The sequence below is a fragment of the Chelmon rostratus genome, chromosome 8 (genome assembly GCF_017976325.1).
Source record: "Chelmon rostratus isolate fCheRos1 chromosome 8, fCheRos1.pri, whole genome shotgun sequence".
Classification (NCBI taxonomy): Eukaryota; Metazoa; Chordata; class Actinopteri; order Chaetodontiformes; family Chaetodontidae; genus Chelmon; species Chelmon rostratus.
In genome coordinates this window covers 28,425,299-28,446,515 of record NC_055665.1, presented here as the reverse complement: position 1 = coordinate 28,446,515, position 21,217 = coordinate 28,425,299, and the positions used below count along the sequence as shown (strand labels likewise).

At 43.3% G+C, this 21,217-nt stretch overlaps 1 protein-coding gene across 2 annotated transcripts in view; it reads right to left on the bottom strand.

The window, feature by feature from the left end:
- Window positions 1-21,217, bottom strand: part of tgfb2 (transforming growth factor, beta 2) — a 62,104-nt gene that overhangs the window by 3,613 nt on the left and 37,274 nt on the right. The window contains exons 3-6 of one of the 2 annotated variants that reach the window (XM_041941841.1): window positions 9,752-9,884; window positions 9,544-9,654; window positions 1,208-1,388; window positions 97-250 (exon numbers count right to left, since the gene is read on the bottom strand). In XM_041941841.1, the coding sequence (XP_041797775.1) occupies window positions 97-250; window positions 1,208-1,388; window positions 9,544-9,654; window positions 9,752-9,884 (579 nt within the window). The remainder of the gene's footprint in view (window positions 1-96; window positions 251-1,207; window positions 1,389-9,543; window positions 9,655-9,751; window positions 9,885-21,217) is intronic. The other variant, XM_041941842.1, reaches the window with a different exon arrangement.

The window sequence follows — 21,217 nt, the reverse complement described above, 5'->3', positions numbered from 1 at the left end:
CACCTAATCAAGCAGAACAAAACATTCATGCTCAAGTAACTCTCTAGCTCAGACCCACAGATTGTTCAACCTCTGACCCTGTCCCTTATACAGTACCTTGGAATGCTGGGTGTCAGCGCTCCACAGATATGGACAAGCCCCAGCACAGAAGTTGGCCTCATAGCCCTTTGGCTCGTGGATCCACCTCCAGCCCAGGTCCTTCTTAAAATCGATGTAGAGTGACCGTAAGCAGCAGTTGTCCTGAACATTTCTACAAAGAGATTAAAGGGAGAGGTGGTGCAGTAGTCTCTCCTAAAGTCTGACTTTGTTATAGCCCATTAAAGGTCAAGATTGGAGATGGGATAAGACTGTTGAAGAGTGTGATCTCTGAATATTGCAACTTTTGCTCAACAATGTTGATGGTGGGAGATACCAGGCGGTCTAACAACATAGGAAACCAGGTACCAGACACATTCACCGTTGTATTTAAAGGATAATTCCAGTTTATATTTATAGATGTGGTGAGGGGATTCAGAGGTATTCAATTATTTCATCAATTACTGAAAGCTAATGTAAGGCATTGACTATATGCTACTTATTCCTCTTTAGAGCTCTTCTTGCCATCACATGTCTTACATGGATGCAGGCAATTGGCACAGACAGAGAGAAAAAGAAAAAAAAACTGTGATAAATTACATCAAGTAGTCTGGTGATAATTTTATTGCTTGGCTTTGACTGCTCATGTTTCTTCACCTCTCCTCTTCTGTTCCCAGATCAGAACAGTTAACAAAAAGAGTGATGTTTATACAATGGAGCTTGCTATGTGACTACGGCTAAACCAAATTAATGTCTAAATATATGATCATGATTCAATTTCTGACCAGAGAAATTCTAACAGGTCTATGTGGCAAGACTTTACTCAACACAGAGTTTTAACTGCCTCACTTTGCCAACCTTTCACATGCAAAGAGCGCTGTCCAAAAGAAACCTCATAAAACAGTAATCAGTGTCACTGGACAGCTATCAGATCTTATATGCAAGTAATATGACATGGGAGCATGAATGCTTATCATTGATTAAAACCATCCAACAGTTAAATTTTTTTGGAGGATTTCACCATGAGTCCTGATACCTGAGAAAAATTTTAGTGTAAGGAAAACTCACAGAGGGGAGAATCTCTACCGATGTCTGCGTGATGATAGTGAGAGTGTGAATTCCAGGTTAGTACCTGGAGCAGTAGGCAGTGTCCAGGGCTCTCTTAGATCGATGGTTCTTGTGCTGGGACTGGGACTGGGACTCTAGCCGGTAGGAAGGCAGCAGCATGAGGAGAAGGTGTGGCGCCCGAGTGCTGTGCCGCCGCTTCTTAAACACTTTCAGGTCACTGCCATGGATAAAGCTATCATCAATACCTGGAACCATAACAGAGAGATCAATAAGATGCATCTTACTGCATAAGTAATTATTATTTATCAAAATATAAAGAATCAGTCAAGGTTAATATGCTTCAAAGAAAGTGCTTGTACCTGAACCATGTGGCCCATCAAGGTAGTAACTCTGAGATTCTTCAGAAACAATTTTAAGCGAATTAAATGTGAGAAAACAATGTGCAACGCTTCTCGTTTCAACACAGATTTTTCAAATATTCAAATGTTCAACGACAGAGCAAACTTTTTTTGACTTTTGGAGGATTCTTCCAATTTTACAGCACCAGTGTGCCCCGCTGCTTGGAACAGGATGGTGTTTCTCTCAGCTCATCCGAGAAGCTCGTGAGAAAAGAGGAGACCTCATTGTCCTATGGTTGGACCTAACAAATGCCTATGGACCCATACCATACAGTTTGGTCGACATCACCCTGCAGAGATGCCATGTGCCGAGCAACATCAGAAACCTCACCCTGGATTATTGCAATGATTTTCAGTTGAGAGTCACTGGCCATGAACATGGTTGTCTAAATCTGCTATGGTGGAGTGTAGAGGCCAGAATACCAAGTCTGGTGAGCCAAAACCTCTAATCAGAGGCTTCATGGATGATCTCACCATAACGACACCATTGGTACCGAGCATCAGATGGAGCCTCCAAGGCCTAGAGAAGCTCATCACATAGGCAAGGATGAGCTTCAAACCCAGTAAGTCTTGGTCATTGGTGCTGAAGAAGGGGCAAGTGGTGGACAAGGTCTGCTTTGCTCTATCTGGTGTGATCATTCCATCATTCACTGAGGAGAAGAGACAGTGAAGAATCTGGGGAAAATCTTTGATTCCAGCCAAAGACTCCGCTTTCATCAAAAAGACCACCGACAACCTCGAAAATTAGCTCATGAAGGGTTTGCCAACATCCCATTCTGCCCAGAATCCGGTGGCTTCTGTCAACTGTCGAGTCAGTGGAGAAGTAGATTAGCAGCTACCTCCAGAGATGACTCAGTCTTCCTCAGAGCCTAAGCAGTTCAGCACTGTATGGCAACAGCAATATCTTGCAGCTCCCTTTCAGTGGTCTGAAAGAGGAGTTTATGGTGTCACAGAAGAGAGAGGTGCAGGAAGTGGAGAGCATCAGTTGGACTACAGGTGGCAGAGTCTAGGCTGAGGCAGAGGGAACTAGTGGGGAACGAGGCCACAGGCTGAGCTGGTCTCAGTTACTTCCTCAGTACCCAAATCTGTAAAGCCATGGGCAGAGAGAGATGCCAACTAGTCCAAGATGACGTTCAAGCAGGAGTGGAGGTAGAAGGAGTAAGCAGGATGGTAGGTCTGAGACAGCATGGAGCTAGGACAAAGTGGGAATCTGTTGAGCAGGGTCACCTGGGACAATATCCTGCAGACAAACTACTACAGAGTCTGTTTCCTGATCCATGCGGTGCACAATGACTGACCAAGTCCTGCAAACCTCCACATCTGGAGCAAGAGTGAAACACCATCCTGTGCCCTCTGGCGTGGAAGATGATCTCCAACACATCCTCAGCAGCTGCTAGCTGCCATTTACAAAATATGTTCATGCAGGGTTATTCTTGCCTTGACTAACCATACGGTACACCCCAGCTGCATGCTGGAGGCATGATCAGCCGCAGAGAAAAGGCTGAAAAGGGAGGCCCTTTGGTCAACTGCTGCTGGGATGCGAGTCAGGAACTGATCACCCCAGCTGGGTCACCCAGGCGAGAGTGTCTGATGTTGAAAGACCCGAAACACTTGATGACCCCAGGGTACATCACTGATGATGCATCCCAGTGCATTTTCAAGATGTACTTCTAAAGTAAGCCAAACCATGATCGTTTCCCAAACCTAACCAAGTAGTTTTGGTGCCTAACTCTAACCAAACTGTGACTGTTTCCCAGCAATTTTTATTTATATAAAAATACTGCTGCTTTAAAATAGTTCCATTGAACTGTAGGACTATGACTAAGATAAGATAAGATAAAACTTTATTAATTAATGATATAGGAATAACAACAGAATAGAAAAACTAAAAGTTGACTATATATGTACATTTTACGCAAAAGAACTATAAAAAATATATTACCAAAAAAGAACTATTCAAAAAAATTTGGCAGAAAAAATGTACTGACAAAAATTAGAAGAGATATTGGACAGTTCTGAGAGAAATTGCACATGGATTGAAACTGCACATGGTGGGTACAGATAAAGTACAGTGTTTACTCTATTGCACAGTAATTAATATATATATGTCAGTAGAATAAAAACATATATGCATAGGTTGAGCACTTAAATGGTACCACACGTGCTGCCCCATTTAAAAGGGAAATAAGCAGGCTTTCCAACGGTATAAGATTGCCAAGAAGCATTGTTACAACGAAGAAATATTCTACCCCAAAAAAAATTTACTTACTTTTTGTGCTATGTTTTTTTAGGCATTAATGTTTCCCCCAGGCTGTCAGAGCTGTTTGGACTTAACTTAACCCCACTGCTCAAAACAATAAACGATGACCTCTACCTCTAGATGAACCTTTCACTCTCCATTACGGGCAGGAAAGCCACAAAGTCAATGTATGTTGTCTCTACATTACTTTTCCTGCTTACTCTATTATACATAATTTATTAGGGACACGGGGCAACGTCCCGAGTCACTTATTGTTATCCCGCGTGTTTCTTCTTCTTCTTCTTCTTATTTTTCATCCTCCTCCAAATTTTCGTCCCTTAACTCGTCCCGCAGCTTTGAGAAAACCCTCGCAAATTATATATCAAAACGTACGGTTTGATCGGGATCGGTGTGCTATTACTTTTCTCAAATTTATAAATTTCCCATAAGAAATGAATGGGACGGGCGAAAAAATAAAGCTTGAAATTGGAGTTTTTCAAACGTCTGTAGCTCAGGCATACATTCACCGAGAGACTTCATTTAAACTTTAAAACGTAGATAATTTTGTCGGCTCCAAATGAACCTCGGCACATTTTTTGATATCTCTTACGGTTTTCGAGCTATGACCATCTGAAGACCATAAAGTTTTTCAAAAAATGCTCAAAATATCTCCCCCTACAGTGGGTGATGAAATTGCCGTAAAATCCAAACAGTGAATAGGAGACACATAATTTTGGGATCTTTTGTAGACAAACTTGTCCTCTTTCTTGTGATGTCCTCAAAAAAGCAGAGAGACTTACTGAATTTAAATAGTGAGACTTTTTGTGAAGCCAGCTCCCTCCTGCTCTCCCATTGACTCCAATGTAAAAATTCAGAGCTGTTTTGTGAGAAAAGCAGAAATCTCGGGAGTCCAATGATCTATAGTACACTCTGATAGGACGTACGGTTCTCTCCTGGGGGGGCTTTGTTTAGGAGGTGCGCAGAACCCAAATCTCACTGCATACTGCCTGCTCTCTGCATGTTGCCTGCTTCTAACTGCCCCAAGTTGTCATGGCAACCTCTGAGCTCAACCCACAGGCACAGCTGACAGCAATTCATTAATCAGGGACTGACTACCTGATATCTGCTGTTTTCTCAAATTGCAGCCTTTTTCAATTGTCCACTGCTTCGCAATAGTTTCTCCTAGAGACTTCATTCAAACTTTAAAACGTAGATAATTTTGTCGGCTTAAACACACCCCGTGTCCCTTTCAAAATTTCCCAGAGGGAATTTTCTAGTTTAGATTTGATGTATTGTTTGCTTCTATTTCTTATTTCTAGTCTGCTGTTCTTATATATTTTACATTTTGGCATTGTCAATAGAACTGACAATACTTCCTGGCAAACACACATTCAAAACTTCCCTGACACTCGCAACCTCCTATAATATATCCATTAATTCTTGTAATTTTTCTTTGCATACTTGTTAGGGACACGGGGCAACGCCCCGAGTCACTTATTACTATCCCGCGCGTTTCCTCTTCTTCTTCTTCTTCTTCTTATTTTTCATCCTCCTCCAAATTTTCGTCCCTTAACTCGTCCCGCAGCTTTGAGAAAACCCTCGCAAATTATATATCAAAACGTGCGGTTTGATTGGGATCGGTGTGCTATTACTTTTCTCAAATTTATTAAATAAATTTTCCATAAGAAATGAATGGGACGGGCGAAAAAATAAAGATTGAAATTGGAGTTTTTCAAACGTCTATAGCTCAGGCATACATTCACCGAGAGACTTCATTTAAACTTTAAAATGTAGACCCAAGTCTGGTCTATTGGTGTGTTCATCCACATTTTGATTGGTAGTATAGTTTTTGATCAGTCACTGTTCAATGACAGTGATCGTTTTGAGGGAAATTTTGAGATTATAATGGGTGTGTATTGCGCGGAATGTTCGTGCTAGAGTGGGGGACAGGGTGGCACAGAGTCTAAAAATGATCTGAAAATCTTCTCTTTTTCTCGTCGCTACGGCCACAAATTACACTCTACACGCATAATTTCGGGATCATTTTGTAGACAAACTTGTCCTCTTTCATGCGATGTCCTCGAAAAATAACAAAAACACAACAATGTGCCACATGTTCCTTAATTACCATGAACACACACACCACTTTATTTTGACTCAGTCCCACATACAACATTCTGCGGCACCAAATACTCATGAGAGCACCAAATGTGGACTATCCATAGCTGAGAACAGTCCCCAACAAGTCTACTAACCTAAGCTATTTCCTTCTGCAATCTTTGTTAAAAACCACAGTGGCGAGCTGTTTTAGGAAATAACTGAACCTTTTTTGAAAATAAAACTATATATATGTGAGACATTTTTAAAAATTTACCTCCGTATGTATCCAGACTGAACCTACAAATATGAGGAGGTGGTGGAAAGAAGTGAGTGGGTATTTGGCTGGACCAAATGAAGGAGCTTGTGGAGTCCCCGGGCAACAATATCCAGTTTTTGGCATTTCTGCATTGGCTTCATTTTTCAAGCCCAGAGGTTGCCACTCGGGTACTTCAGATTTTGGTAAATACTTGCACCCAGATCATCCACCACTAAATTTGTGAAATTCTGTTCATTGGGTTTTGAGGTACACATTTTTGGTATTTGTGGCGCCCCCTAGGGGTTGAGTTCACAATGCTTCAACAGGCCTATTCCCAATCACAGCCTGAAGACTTACGATGACTGGAAAAAAATTCTTAATGAGTTGTGGCCTCCACAACCTTTGAAAAAGTGTTTTGGCTAATGGCCAAAGTGGACCTACCGGGGTGGCATAGGCTGGCAACTACCACCCCTAAACCCTAGACCACCTCAGTTTTGGTCATCTGAAATTTACAAGTGTGAAAATGATGAGATGATGCTCTCTGTACACTCTGAACCAAACAAACAGCCTTGCAGCAGGGTGATGCCAGGGCACAGGGCAACAGACTGATTTCACTCAGCTGCCTGCTACTGCCTGCTAGCAGTCTCTGCAGTGAGCAGCAGCACTATTTTCTGTTTCTGTGCAGCCTCTCCCGGTCCCAAGTACCACACACAACAACAACTGCTTATGGCTTTTTTTTAACTGTTAGATGCACATGCATGGTTGCCACCTTTGACTAGAAGAAATACAAAATGGCTGCAGAAGTGTTGGGATTGTTTTGTTGAAGCATGTTTGGTTTAGTAATAATAACTTGTGTTTGATTGTGTGACAAAAAAAGCAGTTGAAACAGGATGAAAATCATTTTGAAGAAAGCCACAATAGTCAACAATGTCATGACAGTTAATTCAAAGCTTAGTACCTTTCACTTCACCTTGCACTTTGACCACATTTTAAATGCTCAGAGAAAGCATTACTGGTTAAACAGTCGATATCTTGGATCACTGACATCACTAAATCGGTGGGCTCACATGGTATAAGTGACACAATTGGTGAATATCATCTTAATATGTACAGTAGGTCTCTGCACATACACACACACACGTACACACACATACGTACACACTCTGCGACCCCTTAAAGTCTCCATGCCACCCTCTTGATACCTAATAAATATTTCTCTAGATCAGCCTGTATAAATGTGGTTCTCAGTCCAGCAATGCTGTATACCCAATTTGATGTTGATATAGTGTTCAAAGCAGAGCACATTGGGCTGGACTGTTTGTCCAATTTCATGTCAGTCACACTTACGGTGTGAGGGATGGGGGCTTTCCAACCAAGAAATTTACAGTGAAGAAAGTTACAGTGCCACCATCTGCCCAATTGGGTGTATATTTTTGGGGACAACATACTCATTATGTCATGTTATTGGTTATTTCATGTTTCTGGCTCATATTCATAATAAACTGGCACAAACGAAATATAAAAACAAAAACAAAACAAACAACTGTATACAAAAATCACAACAAGGAGAGGAGAGGAGAAATGCCACACAAGTCTACTAATCAACACTCAAGCCATTTTCCTGCCAGGTTTTCAGTTCTCCAGATGCTTTTGGCCTCACACACAAATCCTTCTCATCCAGTCCAGCCAATGAATGAAAAGCATGTGAAGTAAGTGTGAACAGGTGCCTATAAGTGTGAGATCTTTTCACCTAACCAGAGTTAATGCAAAAATGTAAATCTTGCTAAGTCACAACAGTAGGAAAACTAGTTGTTGAACTATCTTGGGAGGTGGAAGATTGTGCCATCCAGCTGTGACAGTGAGTATTTGTGCCATGGGAGCTGCCATGGATTTCCCACCAGCAGCTGCACCATGGTTGGGAACCAAGACACACTCTTCTGGTGCTACCACAATGACCGCCAGATTCTCCTGAATACACTAAGAATATTAAGACTACTAATATTAAGAATGCTAAGAATATACTAAGAAGCGAGGAATCAGGCAAACTGAGTGACATACGTAAAGGAGAGCTAAGGACCACAGATGGTGTGAGAAGGTATCCACTCCAGTGGATGCCTCTCTGGAGCATTCATGCAGAACCACAGTACGTATTCTGCATTCAGTCGTAAAGAACACAGATCCAATCTTTCCCACTACCCACTATCTGAACAACTATCTGACGTCAAGTCCACAGTGGAGTTCTGTATCCCTGGGATATACACAACTCTGATGGAGAGCAGGTGTCAGTGTGACCACAGCAGGACCCTCCTGGCTATCTGCAGCAACTGGGCTGAGCATACACAGCCCTGACAGTCCATATACACTGTCATGTTGTCTGTCTTTACTATGACATATCTGTCTGTCAGCAGTGGAGCCAAGTGTTTTAACATTATTGGTTTGGAGGAGGATAGCTCCAGAAAATGTATGTGGAGGGATGGAGTATTCTTCCATCTTGCCCCCACCACCTCAGAGCCACACATTCCACCCCAGCTACAGAGAATTGCATCCATGTACACCAATATCCGTGACATCACTCTGCTGAGGAGAACCCCCATTGATTGAACAGAGGGAGTTTTCCAGTATCGCAGGTCTGACTGCAGTGAGGGAGAGATGGTCAGCATTAAGCTCATGTGCCAAATTGGGTCAAGGTGCAGGTGGCTGAACTGCCTCTGGATTTTTATCATGTTTAGGAGCCTGAAGGGGACAACCACATAGCTTGCTGACATCATATCCCACAGACACATAGCTGACAGCGAGAGTTTAGGATGTACAGTCTGGCTGGGGACAGCTTTGCTCCCACATCCAGGTAAACTATTGACTGTGTGTGAAGTGGAAAGCTCTTTTGCCAGTTGACGGCAAAACCCAGTGCAGCTTTCTCCTGGGCGAGGGCCATTAGGATCAGGTTGTCTAAGTCGAACAGTGCCCTGAACCCTTTCCTAAACCCTGTTTCCATATACTTGAAGAACGTGTGCAGAGCCAGAGAATAGCCCAATGGTAGCCCGCTGTACTGTTATTGTACTCCGTGGAAGGAAATGCACAGGACTTTTTTTTGCATTTGGGAATGACAGGGATGTGGAAATACACATCTCTCAGGCTGATGGAAGTGAACCAATCGTGGGGACACACGCATTCCAGCACATGTCTGATTGTCCACATGTGCAAAGGTCGCTACGTTAAGTATCTGTTGAACAGAGACAGGTCCAAAATCTGCATAATCTCGCCTGTTTTCTTTAATAACAGGCGAGATAACTAGAATAAAACCACTGTGGGTTTTGATCATTTCACAGGATTTCATGAGAAAAGTAAAATATAGAAAAACACCAGACTTATCCTTTAACATCCCTTAACAATTTTTTTAATCAAATAACCTGCAAACCGTGCCTCCAGCTCCTCACTCTTGTTGGGAATAATGTAGTTATTTGATGGTACGAATGTGCAGCATGGGCAATGCAGGCTGATCTTGAATCCACTGTTTCTGTCTGTGGATAAAACAAAAGCCAAAATCATAAAGTAACAAGTCAACATGCAATAAATGATGAGTAACATATTACAGCGATAAAAATAATATGGACTCACCTCTATGGTTGAGCCATTCACTCACTGCCTCAGTCACGTCAAAGGACAGCCACTCTCCCTCTGTTTGCGTTCGTACCACCTTGCTGTCAATGTACCGCTGTGTTGGGGACGTCAGGTCTTTGTGACCTAAAATCTGCAGAAAAGACAGAGCTATGACAGGTCAAAGTAGTGAAACAGAAATAATATCTTTGATCTATTTATTTAAAAATATATACTGTGCAAATAACTGTACAAAGATGCTTGAAAACGTTTTGTGGGGTCTTGTGGTAGTCTCACTGGATAAGGAGAAATACCCAGAGCTCTATGTACCACAGTCCTGTTCAACAAGTCCTCCCACACTGACAACAAAATGGGTCATCTATAATTGGCTTCCTCAATGACTCATACAAGTGTTTTGTGACAGACAAGATGTGAACATCTCCCTGTCAAAGGTCAAATGTTTAGAGCACCAAACTAAACATTCAAGATTTGAGATTGTGCCACACTAGTGGCAGCTTGTTACAGCAGCTCTGACCGCTTTTCTTTGTTTTAGTGTTTTCTTGTGCTTATCTCTTGTGGATGTACAACTCGTGAGACTAGTGCTTTGCTTGTTACTCTTTTCTGGACTTTCAAACACAACGTCACAAGATCCATTCAGGCACGGCTCTATTGTTTGCACTCAGAAAAAGCTGTAATGGGCTGAGCAACACAAGCGTATTCCCAGCGGAGACAGCAAAGGGGATGCAGAGCTGGAGCAAAGTGCCGGGACAAGTGAAGATGGTATAAACGATCCATATTATATCCATATTTTCCATATTTTCTTATTATAGGGAATGTAAGATCTCTCCACAAAAAGATGGAGGCGTTATTGGCTCTGACCAGGCAGCAGCAGGAGTACCAGGAGTACAGCATCATGTACTTCATGGAGATGTGGCTTAGCAAACTCAAGTTTTTCAAGACAATTTTCATCTGCTGAGAGCGGACAGGCAAGTGGCCGAATACGGTAAGAGGCAGGATGGGGGCGTAGCGATGTTTGTGAACAACAGATGGTGTAACCCAGGACACATCAGTGTTAAGGAGCAGTGCTGCAAGAGAGACATTGAGCTGCTAGCTGTTAACATTCTGCTGTATTACCTCCCGAGGGATTCTCACACGTCATCACAATAACGGTGTACATCCCCCCCGGCCGATGCTGCAGCAGCATGCAAGCTCATACACACTGTAGTCTCACAGCTGCAGACATCCCACCCCCAGGCCCTCCTCCCCATCTGTGGAGATTTCAAGCACGCTTCCCTGTCTTCAACTCTCCTCACCTTCACCCAGTATGTCAAATGCCACACCAGAGATAAAATACTGGACTTACTGTACGCAAGCACAAAGGATGGGTACAGTTCTTCACCCCTCCCCCCACTGGGCCGATCTGATAACAACCTGCTTCATCTGCTACCTGCTTACATACCTTTTGTGATTAAACAACAGCCAATCATAAGGTATGTGAAGACATGGTCAGAGGAGTCCAGCATGGCACTGAGGGACTGTTTTAACGCCACTGACTAGGAAGTGTTGTGTAGTTCACATTAACAGTTTGACAACATGCACAGACCACATTAACTTCTGTGTGGACAACACTGTGCCTACTAGGAAGGTGCGGTGTTTCCCAAAAAGCAAACCCTGGGTGTCCCCTGAAAAGAAAGCCCTATAGAATGAGAAGAAGAGGTTTTTTAAGTCTGGGGACAAAACCGACTTGAAGAGGGTGCAGAGCTGAGAAGGGAGATCAGGAGAGGCAAGGACAGCTACAGGAGAAAGCTAGAGGAGCATCTGCAGGGGAACAACACCAGAGAGGTTTGGAGGGGCCTGAAAACCATCTCAGGCCACAGTAGTGACAATGGCAGGATCCCTGAATCTGGAGATGGGCAATGGGCAAATGAGCTGAACCTGTTTTTCAACAAGCTGGAAAACAGGGAAGTCATCACCAACTTCGTCAACTGGTATGGATTGAATCACCTGCACATCAACGCCACCAAGAACAAGGAGATGGTGAGAGACTTGCACAAGAAGTGTTCACAGATCACACCAGTGAGCATCCAGGGTTTGGACATTGAGATTGTGAGGGAGTACAAATCCCTGGGTGTGCACCTCAACAACAAACTGGACTGGTCCACTAACACTGATGCCGTGTACAGGAAGGGCCAAAGTCATTTCCATCCGCTGAGAAGACTGAGGTCCTTTGGAGTGTGTAGGACACTGTTAAAAATTTTATGACTCTGTGGTTGCATCTGCAGTCTTTTACACAGTGGTCTGCTGGGGTTGTGTAAGCTCTGAGAGGGACAGAAAGAGACTGAACAGACTGGTCAGGAGAGCTGGTTCTCTCCTGGACTGCCCTCTTGACACCATTGAGAATGTAGGAGGATGTTGCCAAGCTGACATCAATCATTGACAACCCCCCTCACCCCCTACGTGACACTGTGGTGGCCCTCAGCAGCTCCTTCAGCAACAGACTGCTGCACCCACCCTATAAGAAGGAACGCTACCGCAGGTCCTTCATTCCAGCAGCTGTCAGGTTATTCAACTCAAGCATTGCTTGATGTAGCACTGTGTTCACATACATACTGTTTTTTTCTTTGCACTACTGTAAAACATCCTTCTACCTCATACATGCTATAACCTGTCCTATATTACTGTCCTTTTTCCCTAAATACTACACTATGCATGTATAATTTTATTTCCACTGTGACGCATACACACACTCCCACACACACACACACACACACACATATCTACTGTGAAATAAAGCAAATACTGCGCTTTATCCATAACCGTGTGCAATTTTTGTTTCGATCCCTGTGCAATTATTTTTCAATATTTTTCAAGTACTTTCCATCAGCAATATATTTTCCATTGCCTTTGCTATTTGCAATTTTTATTGATGCTGCCTGTAACGCCAAATTTCCCCAAGCTGGGGAATGATAAAGTTAAAGTTGATCTCATCTTATCTTATCTTTAAACTATCCACCTTGGCTTCTTTGCAGCACTATAACAACTTCACACTGATTCTGCCTTTGATTCTGAGGGACTGAGAAACAGAAACAGTGTACCACAACATGAGGTTCCAGGGTGCTAAATAGGTGAAAATGAGATAATCAATGTCATTAGGGTCATCTGGGTACAGGGCGATCAATCGTGCCCACTCTGCTCAGGTACAGCAAGTTTAAAGCACATTTTGTCAGGTTGTAGAATTAGCTTATCACAAGGCCGGTATACATGGCGGCATAATCAGGTGCTGAGAAGCTTAGCCGCAGGCATTGAAGAGAGAAGGAAGCAGGTGAATTCTGGAAGTTCTAGAAAGGAGAGGTTAGATGTGCAGTTTGTTCGAGAGGGGGAGAAAAATAGAGCTGCTAAGTCAGGGAGAAGGCAGGTAGGTGGCTGCCTGGTAGGGGCTGATGATTGGCAAATGCAGGTCGACTTGGGAGGAAAGCTAGTTGTGCCCCAGGAAATAGTTTATAGTAATCTGAGGCCGGACATTGTCTTGTGGTCCATGAGTAAAAAGACTGTTTTTTATTGAGTTAACAGTCCCTTGGGAAAATTCAGTGGAGGCAGCTTATGAAAGGAAGAAGACTAAGTATGCAGATTTAAAGACAGAATCTGAGCAGAGGGGATGGAAGACCAGGGTTTGTCCGGTTGAAGTGGGGTGTAGAGGTTTTGTTGCAGGGTCAGCTGTTTCATTGTTAAGGGAGCTGGGAGTGTAAGGGCAAAATTTAAGGAAGACAGTGAGGGAGATGTCAGATGAGGCTGCTAGGTCTAGTCAGTGGATATGAATCAGGAGAAATAACAGTAGTTGGGGGTTGAAACAGGGACAGTGAGGGAGGGGGGGGGGCAGAGGACATGCATGCCTAACCCGGCGGGAGAAGAGGTTAAAGTCTGAACAAGACACCTCTCCTCTGCTCTGCTTTCCCCGCCCCATCTTCTCGCTCTCCCAACAGGAAGAGAACCAGGAAGAGGAAGTTTAGATAAGGTGGGGATGTGGCCAGCTAGAGTCTCTCTTTGGGACCATGCGGCCTGTTCAGGTGAGTTTGCGTTGCGTTCTCCTGTTTTATTTGCTTCTTGAAGGAAATGTTAGGGTTTGTTTTCCTGTTTTGTTTGCTTTTTGAAGGCAATGTTAGGGTTTGTTGCTTCTTGAAGGAAATGTTAGAAGAGGGTGTTAAATTTAGTTTGTGGTTTAGGCCTTCACCTTTTGCACCCTCTAAATTGTATTCCCACCCCGCTTTTATTGGTGCCGTTGGTGAGAGACAGGGGTAGATGATGGTAGTGTGGAAATCAGCAGTTACATGTGGCATCTAGGCCTGTGGCCTGTGGTAGCATTATAGCAGCTAACAATAGCTAAAGCAGTGGTAGTATGATAGCATCTTAGCAGTTAGTACTGGTAGCTAGCAGTTAACATTAACAGTATAGGTGAATCTAGCTTTATTGTCTGCTTCTGTCCCTCTTAACAGGTAGCGGTTAGCACTTAACATTAGCTAAATGGTTGCATCGGAACTGTATTGTCTTCTTCTGTTCTTCTTAGTGGTTAGCATTAGCATTGGCAAAAGGTAAATGATAGCATCGATACTGGCCACTACCTGGAGCATCTCTGAGTCAGTTGAACGTGGCAGTGCTGTTTGGATTGTGTAGGAGCAGTGTGAACTGGCACTAGGGGGGGTGACTCTGGGACGCCAGAGTTCACCGCCTAGCCTCCTGGAGGTGTAGTGGGACTAAGTAGGCGAAACACTGTTGAAGGGAGGTTTCCACCTGATGACCCCCAGAGACATGTTAGGAATCACTGCTCTTTGGCATGTATAGAGGTAGATTAGGGCTCCAAGGTTCTTCACTGAGAATGAATCCTCTTTTTGAGCACAAGTATCTTGTGTTTAAATTAACAATTAGGATACATTGTCTTGATCCATTAATGTCTTACAAAGATTTTGACCAACTAAGCTACTAGATCAGGGGTCGGCAACCCGCTCGGGAGCCGCATGCGGCTCTGTCATCCCTCTGATGCGGCTCCCTTTGGCTTTTCAAAATAATTAATGAGCCGAGTGCGAAGCGGCTGGGATGAGAATCAGCACCTCCAAGTCCGAGGCCATGGTTCTAAACCGGAAAGGGTGGCTTGCCTCCTCTGGGTTGGAGGAGAGCTCCTGCCTCAAGTGGAGGAGTTCAAGTATCTTGGGGTCTTGTTCACAAGTGAGGGAAGGATGGAGCGTGAGATTAACAGGCGAATCGGTGCAGCGGCTGCAGTATTGTGGTCGTTGTACCGGTCCGTCGTGGTGAAGAAGGAGCTGAGCCGAAAGGCAAAGCTCTCGATTTACCAGTCATTCTACGTTCCTACCCTCACCTATGGTCATGAACTTTGGATCATGACTGAAAGAACGAGATTTCGGATGCAAGCAGCGAAAATTAGTTTCCTCTGCTGGGTGGCGGGGCGCTCCATTAGAGATAGGGTGAGGAGCTCTGTCACTCGGGAGGAGCTCAGAGTAGAGCCGCTGCTCTTCCATGTCGCCTATTATTTTGTATATATTTACATTTTTTTATTGTTCTGTGAAACAGTCCTTTTCTTGTTCAGGTTGACAGCTGACTGCACGCGCCAGTAAAAGGATAACGGCACACAGAGAGTGGACGGCATTTTTGGTTTGCTGCTGGTGGAGAATTTAAGTTTTGCATTTTTTCATAAATACAAGAAGGACTCAAATAGACATTGAGTATTTTACTTGTAAGAACCTTCAACTCAACGTCTTTTTTCTGAGTCCAAAATGTTTTTGTCGCATGCAGAAATGTAGTTTTGTTTTCTCGGCACATATAGTTTGTTGATACATAGCATAAAGGCAAAAAACAAACAAACAAACAAACGTTAAAACGTTACATGCAGTGTTATTTAATTTTAAATGTCAAAGGGGTTTTGTGGCTCCCAGTGTTTTCTTTACTGTGGGAAACGGGTCCAAATGGCTCTTGAGCGTTAAAGGTTGCCGACCCCTGAGCTAGTTGTTGAGATATTTCATCAGATAAGGGGCAACTTAAGACCTAATTTTCCAAATTTCATGACAATACATCTTATAGCTTTGGTAGTGGCTAATGTTAATTCAGTGGTTCACCAAAGTCCGTAAGATTAATTCTCAGGGGACAATGAATGCCTGTACATTTCATTGCTTCCCATCTCACAGTTTTGGAGATGTCAGTCTGGACCAAAATGGTGGACCCAGTGATAACAGAATAGTTTTCTTCTGGTTTGTGCAAAATGAAAAGCTGTTCGTATGATGGCTTTGCAAGTGTGGATACAGGCAGCAATGGGTGCACATAGCTGTGTTTGCTTTCGAGAAGCAGTGGAATGCATAAAGCAGTATAGAGATGTCATTGTCCAAATTTAAGCAGATAATACCAGAGAGTCTTATTTCAACAATCCTAATAAAGCCTGTGTAATTTGGCTTCTGAATGTGGCCTGAATAATATTTCAACCATACTCTTGCTTTAGCATGCACACACAGCATCATAACAGATTACACAATATGTAAACATAGAAGACACACAATAACCAACAGTAGCTTTCGATTAGTTTGTTGAGGTGTTGGTTGAGGTCTAGCAGTCTGCTCTTTTCTCTCTGATTGATTGGCCAAGTCTGGAAGGAGCAGTGAGAGCATAACCAGATGTTGGACAGGCCTCCGTTATTCTGCTGTCCTTCAGAACCATGAGTTTATGTTGGCTCATCTCTGCTTAATGTGTAAAACACTATTCCTGCTGCTTTTAGATCTCCTGTTAGGGCTGGTGTGGGAAACCTGACAGAGGAGACACTGAAGCTCAGACACAAACAGTATATAGAGAGAAGAATCAGAGGGAGTTGGTGTTTAAAGCGGTTTAATGATGTGGTGGGTTGAGGGCTAATGATTCCTTTGGTTGACTGTCAGTTTGTGACACTTACACCAGGGAAACACAGGTGATTCCCATTCTGATTAAAATTCTGAAAACTCTTTTGATTTCCCTCCCCCTGTGCCTGCTGAGACACAAAATCCCTTCTTGACCAGTGCACATCCGGTGTGTTCAGCCAGGCTAACCAAGTTCTATTGCAGAAATAATAAAATCTCACTCAAAATCTAACCGAAATTACAAAAACCCTAAATTTAACCTCATTAGGAATGTTTGGTAAAAAAAAGAATGTTACCATTTTACTATTAGGCTATGTTTTATATTTAATATTAACATTACTATAATAATATTACTGTTTAATACTGTGTTTCCACTGTATGGTACGGCTTGGCTCAGCTTCACTTGATGTGCTTGAAGTACTTTTCTCAATATTGTGTTCCTCTGCAGCTGGTATCTCCTCATTGAAGGTGGGATTCTTAGCTGATCATCTGGTACATTTGATCATTTTGTCCATTGCCTGGTATTATAAGAAAGAAGGAAAAAAGCTGAATAGCTTAGAAAGCAGAGGTTATAAAAAGTTGAATTGAGCCACAATTATCCTAAAACCTTGTTTCCAAAACAGTTGGGACACTGTGTTAAATATTAATAGAAACAGAATGTGATGATGCAAAACACTGAAACTCCATATTTAATTGAAAATAGCACAAAGACAACATATCAAATGTTGAAACTGAGAAATGTTATTGCTATATTCTCATTTAGAATTTGATGCCAGCAACATGTTTTAAAAAAATTGGGACAGTGGCAACAAAAGACTGGAAGAGTTGTGCAATGCTAAAAGAAAACACCTGGAGGAACATCTCACAATCAATTAGGTTGCCTGGCAACAGGTTAGTTACATGATTAGCTAAAAAACAAACGTCCAGAGAGGCTGAGTCTTTCTGAAGTAAAGATGGGGAAGGGTTCACCATTCTGTGACAGACTACGCTGGCAAAGTGCAATAATGAAAGAACAATGTTTCTTTTCGTAAAAGTACAAAGAATTTGGGGATTTCATTGTCTACAGTACATAGCATCATTAAAAGATTCAGAGAATCTGAAGAAATCTCTGCACGCAAAGAACAAGACCAAAAACCAGTATTGGGTGGCTGTGAACTTCAGGCCCTCAGACGGCACTGCATTGAAACAGACATGGTGCCAGCCATCCATGATGGTATTAGGGTGTCCCAACTTTTGTGAAGCATGTTGCCGGCATAGAATTCTAAATGAGGATATCATTTTCAAAAACAACAAAATTTCTGAACTTCAACATTTGATATGTTGTCTTTGTGCTATTGTCAATTAAATATGGGGTTTCAGTGTTTTTCAAATCATCATATTCTGTGTCTATTTAAATTTTACATAGTATCCCAACTTTTTTGGAAACTGGGGTGTAATACTGCTGAGGGATTTTAAGTTTGAGTGTTGTTTCCACTTTCCACCAGGCATGTGGAGGCCATGGGTGACTAGCAAAGCATCCAGACAACAGGGAAGAAAAGCAGCTTGGTCAGTGGACTTACACTTCAAACTATAGGGACAGTTACAAATTTGCTTTATGTTGTTATAAACAGGGGTGCCCATAACCAGTATGCATATACGCATGTTTGACAAAAATCAGATATGCATAATGTCAGTAAGTTTCAAAAGGCGCCTTTGCATACCAGGTGGCAGCTGTCATTGGTCATACACAGTTCTGCCACCTACAAAGAAAAGTCAAATTGAACCTGAAAAGTGGCTCCAAGATGTGCAGTGGCCAGGACTGAATGTTGGAGGAACATGTCATTCACGTACCATAACGGATGGACTTGTGAAGCTCCTCCATGATGCACTCTTGGATGACTGGATGACAAAGTTGGTTGCTGTGTGCACAGACAGGGCTGCTGTCAATGTCGGTATGTACAACGACATTTTACCAAAACTATGACAGCTGGTTTGTTTTGTTCTCAAGCTAATGCAGTCTTATTTACAAAAATGTGTAGTAAAAAATTCTGCCGGGCTGAATAAGTTGTATGAAGAGAATGGAATCTCCTTTGTGAAACTGGGCAAGTTTGACAATATTAGATGGTCCACATCGAGGCATGAAACTCTGTTGAAAGTATCAAAATTATTGCCAGCCTTTCAAATTCAACTGGCCACAAGCAATGGCAGTGACCAGTAACGTATCTGCAAAAAGCATTTTCACTGTTTTCTGACCCACATGCTTGACACTGGCAACATTTTGCAAACCGCATCCAAAACTCTTCAGGAGGAAAAGTTGACCATTGGGGAATGTAAAGATGAACTCAAGGTGGCCATTGGATAGTTCATGCTTTTGACTAAGTAGTCAGACAGCAAATCTGTCAAATCAGTTTGTGCCAAGGTAGACTGTTGTCTCTATATGTCATCAACATATTCTCTGTAAGAGCATACGTGTACTTTCAGGTATGAGGCCTTGATATCCAAGTTGCTGAATTCAAAGTGAAAATCCATGTACACTGTATGTACATTGAAAGAAATGCTTTTTGTGGTTGCCTATTTGCACAGTTGTAATTTATTGTTCTTATTTGCACCTCCCAATGCTGTTTGCACCCCCACCCCCCACCCCCCTTGTGTGTTCTGAAGAGCTTCTGTAACAGTAAATTTCTCCAGTGTGACATTAATAAAGTCTTATCTATCTGAACTACAACAAAACTGAAGTTGACATTCATTCCTTCATATCACCAGAGTAACTGTGAACTGCTGCTCGCTATAGGCTTTAGCTATGTTTGGCTGTAACTACTAGCTTACATTATCCATTTAGCTCAATTATCCATACAGCTAGTGCCCGTATAAGCTGACTGGAGTCTGCCCTGACTGAGAAGTTGGAGCGCCCAGTGATTGTTGTTATTTACACCATGGGCATAGGAGCTGGGCTCAGCAGCTTCCCAGTGAACACTGCCGGATCAGGGCCGAGAGCAGCATCAGAGAGTGATGGAGAGCAGTTTGGAGGGATGGAAAATGGTGCAAAGTGGTTCAGCATCTTGCTCAGGGACACTTGTCTTGGTGGGAGTTGGATGGAGAAGATGGGACCAGTGTGTCAGGCGTGCCGTCGGCTGCTCCGTAGGCTGTGTGTGTTTTTACTGTTTGTAACACTTGCTGCACTTAAAGTCAACTCTCTGCTGGTGTATGATCGCCAAACGCTAAATCTGAGAACCTCCACTACAGGTCTGGTCAACTTAGATCAATATGGACACCAAACTCTGCCTCCGTTCTTGTCAGATATAGTGGTACACCTTTGCCGCACGTCAGCGCCACTCCCTCGGCGAAAACGCAGGCGCGGTAAGCGTGGAGGCCGTTTGGTAAGGCTGAGGGTCGTGCGGATGCGTCCCGATCGTGTCGGATTTGGAGCGGTGCCTTGCCTCTGTATCTCCCGACGTTGGCTGGATCCTGTCGCAGCCTGCTTGGTACCGGTGACCGGCTCGGATGCCTGCTCCTCCCCCGTGGCCCCTCCCCTCCTCTTCCACGCTGGTGTGGAATCGACCCAGGGAGCGTCTGTCAATGGCTCGTTCTGACCCACCGGCTCCAGCCAGGTTTGGCCTGGTAAATGCCAGATCGCTTGCTAATAAAACGTTCATCCTAAAGGATTTCTTCACATCACGCGATCTGGACTTCCTTTTTGTCACAGAGACGTGGCTGAGCGTTGGTGAGTCCAGTACTTTTACAGAACTTTTACCTGCCGACTGTTGCTATTTTAATTCTCCGTGGTCATCTGGTCGAGGAGGAGGAATTGCAAGTGTCTTTAAAAGCCACTTCAAATGTAAACAAATATCGCTGTCATCAGCTCCTGCCAGCTTTGAATTAAGCTTGTTTGAGGTGGGATGTCCTCACACAGTGCTGTGTGCTGTCATTTCTCGACCACCAAAATACAACGAGGATTTTTTAACTGACTTTTCTGCATTCCTGTCTGACATCATGCCGAAATATGACCGCGTTTTAATCGCTGGTGACTTCAACGTTCATGTGTGCTGCCTGGAAAACCCTCTGGCGAGGGATTTCTTAAATCTCATTGATTCTTTTAATCTCATACAATCTGTATTGAGCCCTACACAAGTACAAGGGCACACACTTGATCTTGTTTTGTCATTTGGTCTGGCTGTTGATAATTTGGAAGTCCATGGAGTGTATTTCTCTGATCATACGCCTGTACTTTTAGAAGCTGCTGTGTGCTGTGTCTGTTAAAACTCCCGCTGCTGTTCGCAGCTGCTGGGTTATTAACCCTTCCACTGCCGCTCACTTCTCGTCCGCTTTCAGTCAGATCTACGTCACTACTGATCCTGCACACGTGCCACCTTGACACGGAGGCACTTTGCTCTCAATTTTTTAATACTTGCCAGTCTGCCATCGATTCTGCCACCCCATTAAAGAACAGGCAACGTAAAGTTAAATCTGTCTCGAAACTTTTTAAATTTTAATGAGAACAAGACGGAAGTGATTGTCTTTGGTGGTACTTCCGCGACCTCCCCAGTCGACCTGGGTTCCCTGGTGCAGTTTACCAAGCCCACTGTTAGCAATCTGGGGGTAAAAGTGGACCCGGATCTTAAGT